Source organism: Rhizophagus irregularis, chromosome 11 (assembly GCF_026210795.1).
Source record: "Rhizophagus irregularis chromosome 11, complete sequence".
NCBI lineage: Eukaryota > Fungi > Glomeromycota > Glomeromycetes > Glomerales > Glomeraceae > Rhizophagus > Rhizophagus irregularis.
Window position 1 is genome coordinate 2,625,930 of NC_089439.1, and position 13,102 is coordinate 2,639,031.

The 13,102-nt window shown below is 28.7% G+C and overlaps 4 protein-coding genes across 4 annotated transcripts; 2 read left to right on the plus strand and 2 right to left on the minus strand.

Annotated features, from left to right (window-relative positions):
* Positions 1 to 1,960: 1,960 nt before the first annotated feature.
* OCT59_003061 (uncharacterized protein) lies at positions 1,961 to 3,592 on the minus strand (the record flags this gene model as incomplete). The annotated part of the gene is made up of 1 exon (XM_025325097.1): positions 1,961 to 3,592. One exon carries the CDS (start codon positions 3,590 to 3,592, stop codon positions 1,961 to 1,963), a length of 1,632 nt encoding a protein of 543 aa, XP_025182927.1.
* A 584-nt stretch (positions 3,593 to 4,176) lies between these two features.
* On the plus strand, positions 4,177 to 5,102 carry OCT59_003062 (uncharacterized protein; the record flags this gene model as incomplete). Its single annotated transcript, XM_025315404.2, has 2 exons — positions 4,177 to 4,228; positions 4,317 to 5,102. The coding sequence occupies 2 exons, from the start codon at positions 4,177 to 4,179 to the stop codon at positions 4,985 to 4,987; spliced, it is 723 nt and encodes a 240-aa protein (XP_025182928.1). The 3' UTR covers positions 4,988 to 5,102.
* Positions 5,103 to 8,059: 2,957 nt separating this feature from the next.
* OCT59_003063 (uncharacterized protein) lies at positions 8,060 to 9,602 on the minus strand (the record flags this gene model as incomplete). Its single annotated transcript, XM_066145367.1, has 9 exons — positions 8,060 to 8,081; positions 8,165 to 8,178; positions 8,431 to 8,456; positions 8,530 to 8,568; positions 8,882 to 8,897; positions 8,969 to 8,974; positions 9,182 to 9,198; positions 9,284 to 9,373; positions 9,452 to 9,602. 9 exons carry the CDS (start codon positions 9,600 to 9,602, stop codon positions 8,060 to 8,062), a joined length of 381 nt encoding a protein of 126 aa, XP_065996095.1.
* A 1,419-nt stretch (positions 9,603 to 11,021) lies between these two features.
* Positions 11,022 to 12,832, plus strand: OCT59_003064 (uncharacterized protein). Its single transcript, XM_025315405.2, has one exon. It carries the CDS (start codon positions 11,046 to 11,048, stop codon positions 12,639 to 12,641), a length of 1,596 nt encoding a protein of 531 aa, XP_025182929.1. The 5' UTR covers positions 11,022 to 11,045; the 3' UTR covers positions 12,642 to 12,832.
* The last annotated feature ends 270 nt before the right edge of the window (positions 12,833 to 13,102 follow it).

Genomic DNA, 13,102 nt, shown 5'->3' on the forward strand with positions numbered 1-13,102 from the left:
CCACCAGGGTCCGTTAATGATACGGATGATTCATTACGGATATCCTCCAATCCTCTCATCCGTATCCGTTTAAAAAATCCTATCCGGATAACTGTAAATGGCGAATATCCGCGGATAAACGGATTGAAACACTACCAAGATAATTTATCCAAATATACGTCAAATTTTTCCGAATTTGGTAATCAACACTTTGTTCAAAATAAAAATGCTAAATCTCTAATTTTCATGAGTGAAATGTTACATCAGTATCAAGCTATATTGTTACAGTTTATTCATCTCAAAATACTATTGACCTGATTAATCTTAGAAGATAAAAATCGTATAACAGATGACAGTTTGAATGATACAGCAAGAAGGAGAGTTGAAGGTAAACCAGGTAGTTGCATAAAGATAAAAGATTAGTAATAGCGTTTAAAAATAACTGAGAGAAGAAAGGTTACACTTGATGATTTTTGTGAACAGTTTCATGTGAGTAAATGGCTATATTTCGTACAGAATGTAGAAAAATATTATTTTATTATTGGGAAATTTGAGTGTTGTGGTTCTACTATCAACAATAGAGTAAAAAACAAGACTCTAACCATGGGAGTTGAATAGCTCAACTAGTTTCTAACATATCACAGTTCTTCAGTTAAGAGATGAGAAAGACGAGATCAGAGTAAAGACGGTTAAGACAAGAGAGAAAGATAAGACCTAAAAAAAGAAAAAAGAAAAAACCGAAAAAAAGAGGCTGAGAGAAAAAAAAAGACTAAGCTATTATATTGAATTTTTATCCATAACATCTTACGCGTCAGAATACGTGTTATAATATAAACGACGCGACTAAGATTGAGTCATAGTACTTATATTGCATTGCTGTAATTGATGTAATTGATGTAATTGATTAATTGACTGATATATAACATACCACAAGACATATTTAATTTCCTATTTAATAAATATTACTCATGATATTTTGGGCTGCCAATATAATAATATTATATAATAAATAACTGTTTACTGATTGAGATCGGAATATTAGATTTAATTAGTCAGCAATGATGAGATTAAAATAAAATCAATTGACTATTAAAATGCAGTAAGATTCTGTTACAGTCAATAAAATGATTGCAATTAATTATATAAAATTTTCGCTAAATTATACATATATTTTATGAAACATGACGGTATAAATTCTATTAAAAAGTTTTTTTAATCAAACATTAAATATATAAAAATTAAAAATATTTTTTACTATATCTGATATATAATTAAACACATATTAAATTTTGTATGACCTTTTGCCTTATTTAATATAAGTTTGGTTCCGATGCTAACCAAAAAGCATCAATAAAGTCTTTCTCAGGAGTAAACAATTCACACACATTTTTTTGGAGATAATAGGTGTAGAAAACTTGAGATGTTTGAGGTATATATTCCCTATAAAAAATTTTATCCGTTATTTCTGTAAAAACTTAAAAACTCTGTAAAAATGAGCCTTTCGTACGGAAAATGTAAATAATTCGTTAAATTCCGTTGATATAAGGTTATTAATTCCGGAAATATGAGCCTTTTACGGAAAAAAGATGGAATATAAAAAGCAGATCAACTTTTTTACGGGATTGTATATACAGAACCTGTAAAAATATTTCTAAATACAATTGTGAGTTAACGAAATTTGCAGTATATACATAATAAATACTCAGAATTTATCAAAATGGGCGCATTGTTCAATTACGGTTGGATATTTGCAAAGAAAAAATAGCAAAGATAGATTTTTACAAAAAATTAAGATATTGGGCGTAACAGTTATAATATGAATCAATTTAAAAAATGTTCTCTAAATTTATTTATAAAAATAACTAATAATATGTAATACATCATGATAAATAATATAAATAATGAAAATAATAAAGATTTATAACTATATCCAGATTCCAGATACTGGATTTAATAGGCGTGTTGAAAAGGCTATTCTGGCCTAATCATATAAATCAGTTACTTTAATCAGCTCCACACCAAATTCATTAGCAACATTTAAATACTCATCAATATCACAATTTACTATTTCTATATATTTTAACTTTCTATTACTATTTTTACTCTCTTCAAGAAAGAATTTAAATTCATTAATACTAATCAATAGGAAATATCCGAATCGAATTTTTTGTAAATTTTTAGGAATAAATTTACCTAAATTTCTACAATTTTCCCATGGTTTATCATCTGATAATGTTGCACTAAGATAAATTAATTCAGTGCATGATTCAAATATATTAGTTAACAAATCTGGGCAAACTTTAGGAATTTCTAAATGAATTATAGAGTGTAAATAAAGTGGAACTTGTTGGACTATTTGATCATCTATATCTTCAACGTATTTCAATATTAACTTAGTTAAAGTGTTGGAAGAAGACCGAATTAATTGAATTAAAAAGGTTTTTAACGTATATGAAATATTATAATCATAAAATTCAAAAACCTCAAGTTTTAAATTTTCTGCCCAAGCATTTAAATAATTATCTATTGTACAATTACGTAATTTTAACACTTTGATATTTTTAAGTAAACATAATGAATTCAAGGCTTCCCTACTGATTTTATGAAAGGTTAAATACCCAAAATCTAATACTTGCAAACTTTCACTTTGTGTTGATAATGAATTAAAAACAATATTATAGTATCCACAAATAGCATCACTATAATATGAAATCATTTTATTTTCTGATAATTTAACATGTTTCAAATTTTTTTGCGAAGAAATAAATTTTGATAATGAATTTGCCTCACGAGAAGATCCTATTCTTTCATTACATAGTAAATTTAGATTACAAATGCTATCTGAAAGAGCAAAATAAAGATCCTTTGGTAATTTTCCTTTTTTTCTACTTATATCTTCATTATAAATACAACTTAATTCTTTTAGATTAGTTAAATTATTTATTCCATTATCATCACTAAAAGTTAACAAGTTAATTATATTATCAGATAAATTATCATTTGATATTGCAAATGGAAAATCCAATGTTGTTAAATTATTACAATGTTTGCATAAGTATTCCACAAAATATTTCATAATTGGAATTGACACTTTTGAGAATTGATGATCTTCTAAATCATTTATAATATAAGGAGGTAACCATATTTTTTGATAATTACCAGTTACTTTCTTTAAATTTATATTTAATAATATTTTATCAAAGATTATACCACGAATAAAAGCAATATAATTAAAAGTTGCTGAAGAATATGAGGGTGAAGAATTTTTATTTAAAAAAGGAATATAGTATAATAACTTTCGTATATTAAAAGAATTTGAAATTCGAATTTGTTCAATTTCAGATTTAGGAATACAACTTAATAAAGTACGAATTAATTTATAATAAGATGAATTTCCTTCATAATGGTAGTTCCAATTAGATTTTGAAAAAGCTAAATGATGAAATGGATAAGCATATAAGAATGGTATCGAGAATAGACACCAATGTCTTGAAACTAACGCGCAGGAATGTATGTCTCTAGTTGATATATAAATATAATTGTTCGGATTTTTGACAAGAAGGTTTGAAAATATCGTTTCCAGACAGTCCGGAATTAAAAATGATGCTACCATGATTTTTAAAAGGAGAAAGTAAATAAAATAAAATCTTTGATTAAAAAAGTTTGAAATTTATTAATAAAAAATGCAGTTAGCCGATCATTAGGGCGTAGGAAAATTTTTTTCGATAATTTCGATATAACCTATATAACCTTCTATAATTAGATATTTTCTATGATATTCACGTCTTTATGTACTCCTATGTTTCAATTGTTTTATGCCTCCATAAAATATTTGATTATCACGAAGTTGTAGAAAAGAATTTTCAATGAAATCATGATATCATGAGAAAATTTTTCATTGTTTTTAGTATAATGAAGAAATGTCATGTGATTTATTAGTGTATTATTCCAGTAATTTTTACAATTTATGGCGACACTACATTGTACAACTTACAAACTTATAAGGCTAGGTTGAATTCAATAGTTCTCGCTAAAAACTGTCCACACCCAAAATGGATTGGTGTAAAAATTAGGTCCGAAGTAGGCCCGATGTAGGCCCGATTTTACATAATAAGTCTTTTCTATTTATTTATTTATAGTATCGAAAGGTTATAAAGAATCAAAAAAATTTTTTTATCATCTTTGTATTTAAGTAAAATGACTTCCGTTGAACTTAAAGTACTTGTTTTTGGAGCTACTGGAGGAACTGGTAAAGTATGAAAGAAATTTTCGTCATGAACCTGTGAATAATACATTTTTTACATTTTTTCTTTTTTTCTCCTTTTCTTTTTGCTTAGGTCATCTAATCCTGAAACACTTAATGACAGTCTCAACTCCGCAAACTGTTTATAAGGTAACGGCAGTAGCAAGGAATCCTTCCACACTCAATGATCATCCCGATATTCAAAATCCCAATTTAACTGTGGCAAAAGGGAATCTTAGCGATGAAGAGCAAGTAAAATCACTCGTTTCATTACATGATATCGTAATCTTTGCTGCAGGATTAGGAATTTTAGATGGACAAAAACCAAATGAATTTTATTCACGTTCAGCAAAATTGATTTATGAAGCAATTAATGAAACACAGAAATCCAACCCAAATCGACTAAAAATTAAATTTGTTTGTATTACAGCCTTAGGTTTATGTAATGATCCCGAACGTATGTACTTATTATATAAGTGGACAATAAAAAGATGGTTTCAACCATGTTATGACGATATGGCCATTATGGAAAATATTTTCTTGAATAATAATGATGATATCAATTACGTTTTTGTTCGTCCTGCTTATTTAAATAATAATATTCCTGACAAAGAATTACGTGTTGATATGGATGGAAAATTTCCTTTGGATGAAGTTAATGGATTGGGTTGGCAATTGAATAGAAATGTTTTAGCAAAATTTATTGTAAACAATTGTGTTGTCTCTGATAAATATGATAAAAAGGTTTTAGGCGTCACCTATTGATAACTCTCCTGTATCTGTATTATTCATGTTATTAGTACTTCATTATAGTTAGTGTTTAAAGATTGTACTTATAATTCATTACTATGAATAATAAAATATTATTTCTGCTAGTTAAAGAAACGGATTTTATAATTTCTCTGCCAATTGAGAGAAATCAAAAGGCATGTTTTTTATCGATTTCTAATTTGTTTTTTTTTTAGGGGTTTCGTTATAAACTTTAGTTTGGAACTCTGAAAAAGTTCTTAAGTCGGTGGTGGATAGTGGTATTTGACTTCTATTTCGCGCAATCAATTTCATTTTTGTAGATTTTTGCTAATGAAGTTTTTGCGCGTGGCCTTTCCGCACTCTTTGAACTTCTGATAAGTTCTTGAATTAATGTTGGTTGGCAACTTTACTAATTTACAAATCCATACTCTTATAAAGTCAACATTTTACTTTCATAAGGAATATATTGGATAAAATAACTTTCAGGTAGGAGGTTCGTTATTTCTTTTATTAGAAGCGGTAAAGAGAAACTAGAAGTTTCTAGAGTATGCTTTCATATAGTGAACTTTATTCTAATCTGTACACCTGCATATGACATTTAATATTCTTAATTTTTTATTAGAACGGAATATTGCAAATAAACAAACTAATGTAAGGAGCTAACGTGTTGTTAGGGCAATGAGCTTCGCTCTAATGTTGACATATAGTTTTAATGGTAAACGTATTCTGCTTAACAAAACTCGGTTAAACACGTCTAAATTCTCCAGCAATAGGGGTCTGAAATCGGCCTGATCCAGTAATACTGGAATGATATCGGATACGTTGAAATCACCCTACCCGATACAAGTAATCCTTTCGTTTGAACCCAAATCCTGAGGCCGCAAATACAACTGACCAAAAGACGAGCCATATAGCACTAATACATCGGGACGCAAACAACCCTAATATTTGATGAATTGAAACTTCATCTGACATTGAGATTCGGGATCATAATATATTTTGGGAAAAACAATTGTTTATTAAATTAGCATTCTCAGCTATGTAATTCATTTTCTACAAATTATTTTATCGCGTGAATGTAGATCGAAATTTGCTGCTCAACAACAATTACAACGTAATAAAAATTATACACGATTTAATGTCTATCATTATGCTCTTTCTCCATGTTATACACGCATACATAGTAAAAACAGAAACCCATGTTGAATAAACACTCCAGAAATTATATATTTAAATCACTCTATGACAAGTTCGAAATAGCTGACGAAAAAGTCCTGACCCTCCTATCACTTCCCTACCTTTATAGATGCTATTAGGTTTTGTGTGAAACATTCTGGAGGAACTATTTCCATAATCAAGTAACTAGAGATGCTAAATCTCCATGGTTTAATCTTTATAAAACCCACACCATTAACGATAAAACTTATTCGAAGCTTTATAATAATATTGAATCGTCTTATATTCTGGTCTTACACAAAAATACAATCTTCTAACATAAAATATATTAACTGGGTCTGTATTCGATTCAGACGCTAATATATTTCCCTAACCATCAGGCGACAGTTCCCGAATAAATTTTTTCAATGAACGAGAATCGTCCCTATTTGGATGCCTTCTCGGCTTTTTGCGAATAATTTCTTTGTATTTTTCTAAGTCGCTTGAACTTTGTTCTACGGAAACTAGACATATATGACAATTCTTTGTGCTGATCATCGATGTAATTAGGATTTCTTTTAACATCTTTTGGTAAATTTCAGAGTTTGCGAAACGTCTTAAGTACTATTTCACCCTCATTGGAACGTCCTGTAATGTTGAAAAGAATTTAAAACCCATAGCCAAAGTTCTATTTGACTGGGATAATTGAAAGTATCGTCTAGTACTTGCCTGATATCTGTGCTTTTATTGCAATCGGCAATCGGGAAAAGGACATACACTTGGAACTGTTAGTAAAAGTTTTTCCCAGGCAAAGTCGATGGAATATGCAGCCAACACTTGATCTTCAATTCCTTAAAAAAGAGTGAAAGAGTTCTTTAATGCATTTTAAACAAAAACCTAGCTCTGAAATTTCCATATCGGTGCTTCCTCTAAGATTTTCAGATATAAGCAAGGGTACAGTATTGAAGTTAGTAGAGTCAGTACTTAGCAGAAACAATTTCCCACTCTCAATTGCGTATTGCGTTAATCAGTAAACCAACACACGCCAAAACTCACTCCTACGTTAAATATTACTTTTCACGTAAAAATTATATTCCAAAATGAACGTTTTATTATTACAAAAAGCGCGAGATGACACGCAAGAAAAAATTACATGTTGGGACGAAACCCAATAATATTTGACGCCTCTATACATATGAATGCTATCTAAATAACGATTACTCCTTTTTTCGAAATATTCCTGAACTGTTGCTCCGGCTCTTTCTCGGCATATATCTTATCGCTCCATTACCGCTTCACATTTTGCGCGAGGTAGCTTCGTTATCTTTTTAGCAGAAACTTTGGTTAAGTAGATATGTTGCTCGTTCTATAGGCTATCTGTGAAATAAAGCTAGAAAATGCCATAGCCACAATTCCATAAGATAGTCTTATTTCCCTAAAGAGTCTTTCGTCTTCGTCTTCTCTTTGGTTTGGCAAGCATTTCACATTTAATAATATTCTTCATATCAAAAGAAACTCATGAGAAGACAATTAAAACAGGAAATTCGCTATCAAGTTCATAAAAATCATCAACACAAACCTGAGTGAACCTAACGGCATTTTGATGTTGCTTGCCCTCCTTGATACCTCGTACGTTCTTCGTGTAGGATGGTCAAAATATATTCATAATGAGCTATTTCGTTATTGAAAAACGAGATGTACGATATTTACTAATAACAGATGTAATCCAATGTTTACGATTAATCGAATCCGCCTCATGTTCAATTAAATGCAATATTTTTTTCGTGAAAATGTCCATATCATGATCATGAATAAAATTAAGACCAGCGGATACTGTCCATAACATGTTTTACCCTAATCTCATCAAAATATAAATTTCCATTTTCATAATATTTCATAAAAAATATAACACCATGTTGGATCTTTAGTTATTTAAATTCGTAATTTGTAATATCTACATAAATGTTTTTAGAGTTTGAACATTATTAGCAAAATTTTAAATTAATAATTAGAAACCGGAGACATTATGTTACTTACTTGATTAAAACATTCTTGATTTATGATTTGAGAATTATCCAAACGGCAAAAAACGATTCATACTTCAGAATCTCAGAATCAACATGGTAAACCCAACACTGTCTCAAGTTACTCATTCTCGCTAGCATGCCTATATAGTTCCGCGATGCTTGTTATATGATGGCTGTTCATATGATGATTGATTATATACACCGTAATCGTTTACTGTCGTTAATTTGGTTGAGTTTATTTGATTCCCTTTTAACTTTCAGCTACATGGTTTGTACTTGGTCGATTACTTGGTTCCAACATTCTATTAATGACAAAAAGACAAAAGGTTATGTTTAAATCAAGATAATAACACAAAATTTAAAAACTAATGTTACCAGAGTTTAATGTAAATAATTGTATCAGGACATCGTGAGCTATTTACTCCGCAACTCATTCATCGATTACTCCAATCTTTGTAGTGACTATAATCTGTACTTCAGTTGATGATGTTCATACAAATTTTAATATTTTCCTTCATTAAATATTTCTTCTCTTTGAGTCCACATAAGGAATTATTCCAAATTGACCCCTCACCGATTCTTTTTGATGAACCAACACGTTACAAGAATACTATAATAGAATATACCCTCAAGAAAATTCAAGTACAAGTTTTGAATTTTCATTATAATTTGTAGTTCCTTCTGTAATACCGTAACTCTTATTCAGAATTAATAATCGACTGCTAACATCCCAAGATTGCTACCTTTTAAATTGAATAAATCAATTAATTTTTGCTTATAATATAAAAATTCTAAGATATGTGATAGTAAATACCTTAATCTATCAAAATTAATTTTTGCAGACTCATAATCTATTCACGACGCAGAATTAAAAAAATCATCGTATACACAATGTGAAATTCTTCTAGAATATCGGGAAATAAATCCTAATGATGAAAATAAAACAAAAAAATTAATAAGCTATTGTGAAAACTAACCGTATACAGTAATTTTTTAAAAAACAATAAATACTACAATCATAATTTACCCGCAAATCTAAAACCCCTATATTATTAATCAAAAGTCTTTGGTATATTGTTTGACCACTTGCACGACCTGTACGATGCTGCATTTAGATGCTGTAAACTACCAATTCCGTTTTCAATTAATATATATGAGAACTGTAAACTAAGATCTTTCAATAATAAAGTTTTTTTTACAATAAGAATGGACGTAATGTCTAAAAGACGAAAGATAGTTAACATTGTACGTTCAAAATAAATAAATCAATAAACTATTTACATAAAAAAAAAATTACTTGGTATAGAATCATCAGCAAAAGTATTTTCAAGTCTGATGACAGTACGTCCTCCAATTTCAATTTCGATATTTAATAATCTATTCACGTATCGATATGTTTTATATCGTTTAAATAAAGCCAGATAAGCATCTTTTTCTTCTAGGGTCATGTTACTGGGTAAATTAATCCATTATCCAGCATAATAATGTTTCGTAGAAGGTAGTAATGCTTATAAAAGATTTAGTGATTCAATGTCATCTTATTCCAAGGATGTGCGTACTTAATAATACCTTGCGAAGTTCACTTCATCATCTTTTTCTTATATCAATAATTTATCGTTGAAAAATGAAAAGGCGTCTTTTCTACCCTCAACATGGTTTGTACCATATCAATCAATGTATCTGCAAAATGCTTCTTGAAATATTTACTAAAGTAAATAATTTTAATTCAGCCACACATATATCATGTTCTTGTTTATTCATCGGAAATAGATGCTTGGACGCCATTTACTGATTAATGGATTTGACTTTAGAACCAACCAATGTATCCATAGCAATAGGAAATGATATCCTATCATTGGAAATGGATTGCCATACGGATTCCAAATAGCTTACTCATTCCCTCCCTTTGCATAATATTAATTTCATTTCATCGCCAAAAATTGGAGCACCTATAATTTTATACAAATTTATCGGTTATTAAATAATTTGTTTCAAGGTCAACTGATAAAGTATTACAATTGCCTTAAATTTTTTCTACGCTTCAACAGTTACTGCAATTTAATATCTAATTTATCAATGTCTATTACTAAAATTTTTTAAAAATTCACTTAAAAGTTGACTTTTTCTCTAATGACATACACCGCCATATTTTAAGCAAACTCCAAAATAAAAGAATTTTTTATTACATTACCTATTTATTTAACATTAGCACCAGACCATTTTGAATTCTCACTAGTAACTATAATTATTTCACGTTAAGTAATAGTTTTATATAGCATCCTTTTCCGTGGAGTGGTAAGAATAGACTGATAGATTTTATATAATTGACAAAATCGATTTAAGGTATGGAGATTTTTATATAATTGACAAAGGTATGAAAAGTTTTATTTTAAACAAAAACGTGAACAAAAAAAATTTGCGAATTTATATTTTTGCTGAGGTCGTACAGACATCGTGATGTCCGGGTCATATGAAAATAAAAATTCTGTTGGTGAATCACGTCCGAGGTCCGACCCAAAAAACCTGAAAATTATTTGGTGGCCCGTGGCCGATCAAATAAATCTTCAACCAAACAAACCATACGTACGACTACTACCTTAAAAAGGTTTGATGAATTAAAAATGCTAAATCACGGAAATATTGTAAAATGATTTTCGGCTAATATATTTTAGGTTAATAATAAACTCCTTATTAGTGGAAGAAGTAAAATTGACTACATATTTGTTACTTAAAAAAAACCACATGTATCGTTGAAATACAATGTAGTGATTCCGTTCCACACACCTGCAAATAATATTGATCTCATTATACAATGAAATACAATCTTTTTAATATAAATACAGTTTATTATTCACATAATCCTCGCTATTTTATTTCATAAATTTAAAAACATGGCATCAAATTTACTCCCAGAATGTTTAGAGAAAATTTTTACAAATCTTCTCAACCCTTCCAATCCTATTTTTTCCAATTCCGTTGAAACTTGTGAAATAAAAGATTTATATTCTTGTACATTGGTTTCACGATATTGGTGTCGAATTTCAACACCGATTTTATATTCTCATCCATTCAATTATTTCCATCATTTGAAAGGCGGTAAAAAATCTCAAACGGAGAAAGATTTTCAAGATTATTACAAATTAATCAGAACGTTATTAACTTGTATTCCACATTCTGAGATAGAAGAAATAGTTAATTCAGTTTATGAAAAAGGATCATCTATCGAACCTATTGAATCAGTAGTTTCACCAACATTTAATTATGTTAAATTTATTCATGAGTTACTTTTTGACGATAAATTCTTTCTGAATCATGGTAAAGATATTTGGACCCCTTCTTACATTCCTATTAAAGATATTCCAGATACTGATACCTATAAATTATACGATTCATTAATCAACCATCTTGTTAAATACTTGATTGAAAATTGTAATAATTTAACAAGGTTGGAAATTTTACGCAATAAATTACAAGTTGATCTAATGAAATCATTAGTAAAGGACAGATTAAGCGGATTAAGAAAATTATCTTTAAAAGGAACTGGAAAAGAAAGATATGAAAATGATGAAATGAGTTTAATACAACTTTACACTACCTTATCTACAACTACCTTAAACCTTGAAATTCTCCATAATGGTGAAATCATATCCCTTGAACATGCAAATGCATTATCATCATTAATTTCCGCGCAAAAAAAATTAAAACTTATTACATTATCGGATAGTTTAAGAGCTAGTGTAACCAATATTCAATTATCTGGATGGTATAATGTTGTGTTTAATTCATTAAGCACACAAAAAGGATGGTTAGAAAGATTGGAATTGGTTTATTTATCTTTTGAAGGTATTGATGAAAAGACCTTAAATTCATTATGTTCGCTTAAACATCTTAAGGAGTTAAGATTAGAAATGTGCAAATTTCTTAGGGTAAGTCTATTACAGAATTGGGCGGAAAGTTTATCAAATCTTAAAGTACTTGAATATAAAGCTTTTTCTCCATCATATCATTCATCTGACTTTGAATTTTTAACCCTAATCCTTAAGTCTTCTTCGAATACCTTAAATAAATTAGTATTGGATTATAATAGAATTATAGATCAAGGTTTCACTTTAGTCAAAGATATTCTAATTTATTCACAGAATCTAACTCATTTAGAACTACCTCATATATATCCACCTGAACTGAGGAATATATTTAAATCATGTACGGATCTTGTTTATTTTAGTTTTATTTTAGCATATCATGGTGGATGGGAACCAGATTTTAGGCATATGGGTAAACTTGTTCCTAATAGTGTAGAAATGATTCAATTTAAAGATACGCAACTTTTGGAGATAAAAAGTGAATCATTGGTAAATTTTTTAGAAGATTGTGTAAATAATGGTGGTAAATTAAAGATTTTAGAAATTACTGGAAAGTGTAAAGTGCCCAAATTTTATTTTGATGCTGTAACACATTCTAAAGTACAATTAATTAAATTGGAATAATTAGGGGGAAATATTTAAGTTAATTCCAGTTAATTAAAGATAATTAAGTTAATTCCAGTTAATTAAAGATATATTTTAATCCTTGTTAATTTAGTACTCACACGTCATCTAATAGAGTTCTTCTTGTTGTTAATATTTATGTCATATAATTTTATCTGAAAAATTAAATTTACCAAAAATATTAGCAAATACAATATTTTTTTTTTTAAATAAATAAATATAATTTATTGTTCAGTCGATTAGGAATATGAAGATTTTAATTACCAATATTTTGCATTAATCGGTCTTCGGCCAATATCTTATTCCCCATCAAATAAATAATTTATGTGTGATAGAGCTTACATAACATCTTCCTTTCTTTAGATTTTACAATATATACCAAATAATGTTTAAAAAAGATAATTTATTGATTCTTACAGTTATCCCTATTAATATAGCAGATGTCATCTGTAATAAACTAA

Excerpts from the sequence above, each read along its gene's own strand:
- OCT59_003064 (XM_025315405.2), top strand. The coding sequence starts at position 11,046 with ATGGCATCAAATTTACTCCCAGAATGTTTAGAGAAAATTTTTACAAAT.